Here is a 936-nt window from a genome sequence, read left to right as displayed (position 1 = left end):
TACAGAGCTACCTAACACGGTGTATGTATCCAGTTCAATTATAACGCATAATAAGAAGTTTTTGTTCAATGTACACGTATTTGTAGATTCGTTGCGAATTTCCGCTTAAACAAGGACGCATTTATGTATGTGCTGGATAAAATCAAAGACAAWTTTCATTGTCGGATGTCGTCTTCCATAACGCCGATGCTAAAATTGTGTGCCGCGCTAAGATTTTTTGCACATGGCAGTTACGAACAAGCTATCGGAAATGAATTTTAGTTGGGACTTGTTCAGCCAACAGTTTCCCTTATTTTAAAAGAGATTATACCCATTTTGGAAAATGAAATTTGTCGTACCSATATAAGCGTAGATATGAGTGAAGAAGAAAAGCAGCAGGCAAGGAGCAAGTTTTATTCAAGATCRGGAATACCAAATGTAATACTCTGCATCGATGGAACCCATATTGCGATTTATGCGTCTACYACAAACAAACACCTCTATCTAAACAGAAAAGGATTTTTTAGCATAAATACAATAATTGTGAGTATTTATGAATTTTATACAGTAAAATTGGTATAAAAATTTTATTGTATTTTTATTACAGGCTTGTGATCATGATATGAATATCCGTTTTATGGATGCTAGTAATGGTGGTTCTACACACGATTCGTTCGTATGGAACAATAGTTCTTTAAAGGCATGTTCAGAGGCAGCGCATCAAAACGGAGATCAGAACTCTATTTATTTAGGTTTTCGCAATATTTGACTACTGCGCAAGTTTAATATTGACATATGAATATTGAAAACAATAATACATTTGCAGGTGACTCCGGATATCCACTAAGCCCTTATTTATTAACACCTTTCCGTCGTGCAGAATCTGGAACTAGGGAGTCAATTTTTAATAAGAAGCACGCGAAAGCGAGAAATGTTGTTCAACGTACGATTGGAGTT

At 35.4% G+C, this 936-nt stretch overlaps 1 protein-coding gene across 1 annotated transcript in view; it reads left to right on the top strand.

The window, feature by feature from the left end:
* The first annotated feature begins 10 nt into the window (after nt 1-10).
* LOC108967355 (putative nuclease HARBI1) overlaps nt 11-936 on the top strand; it is a 1,934-nt gene continuing 1,008 nt past the window's right edge. Inside the window, exons 1-3 of the mRNA XM_018930708.1 lie at nt 11-522; nt 587-731; nt 806-933. Coding sequence (XP_018786253.1) covers nt 355-522; nt 587-731; nt 806-933 — 441 coding nt within the window. The 5' untranslated portion in view covers nt 11-354. The remainder of the gene's footprint in view (nt 523-586; nt 732-805; nt 934-936) is intronic.

This window comes from Bactrocera latifrons, unplaced genomic scaffold (genome assembly GCF_001853355.1).
Source record: "Bactrocera latifrons isolate USDA-ARS-PBARC rearing strain unplaced genomic scaffold, ASM185335v1 scaffold_1836, whole genome shotgun sequence".
Lineage (NCBI taxonomy): Eukaryota > Metazoa > Arthropoda > Insecta > Diptera > Tephritidae > Bactrocera > Bactrocera latifrons.
Note: the sequence above shows the minus strand (reverse complement) of the source record. Positions and strands in the feature narration are given on the sequence as shown.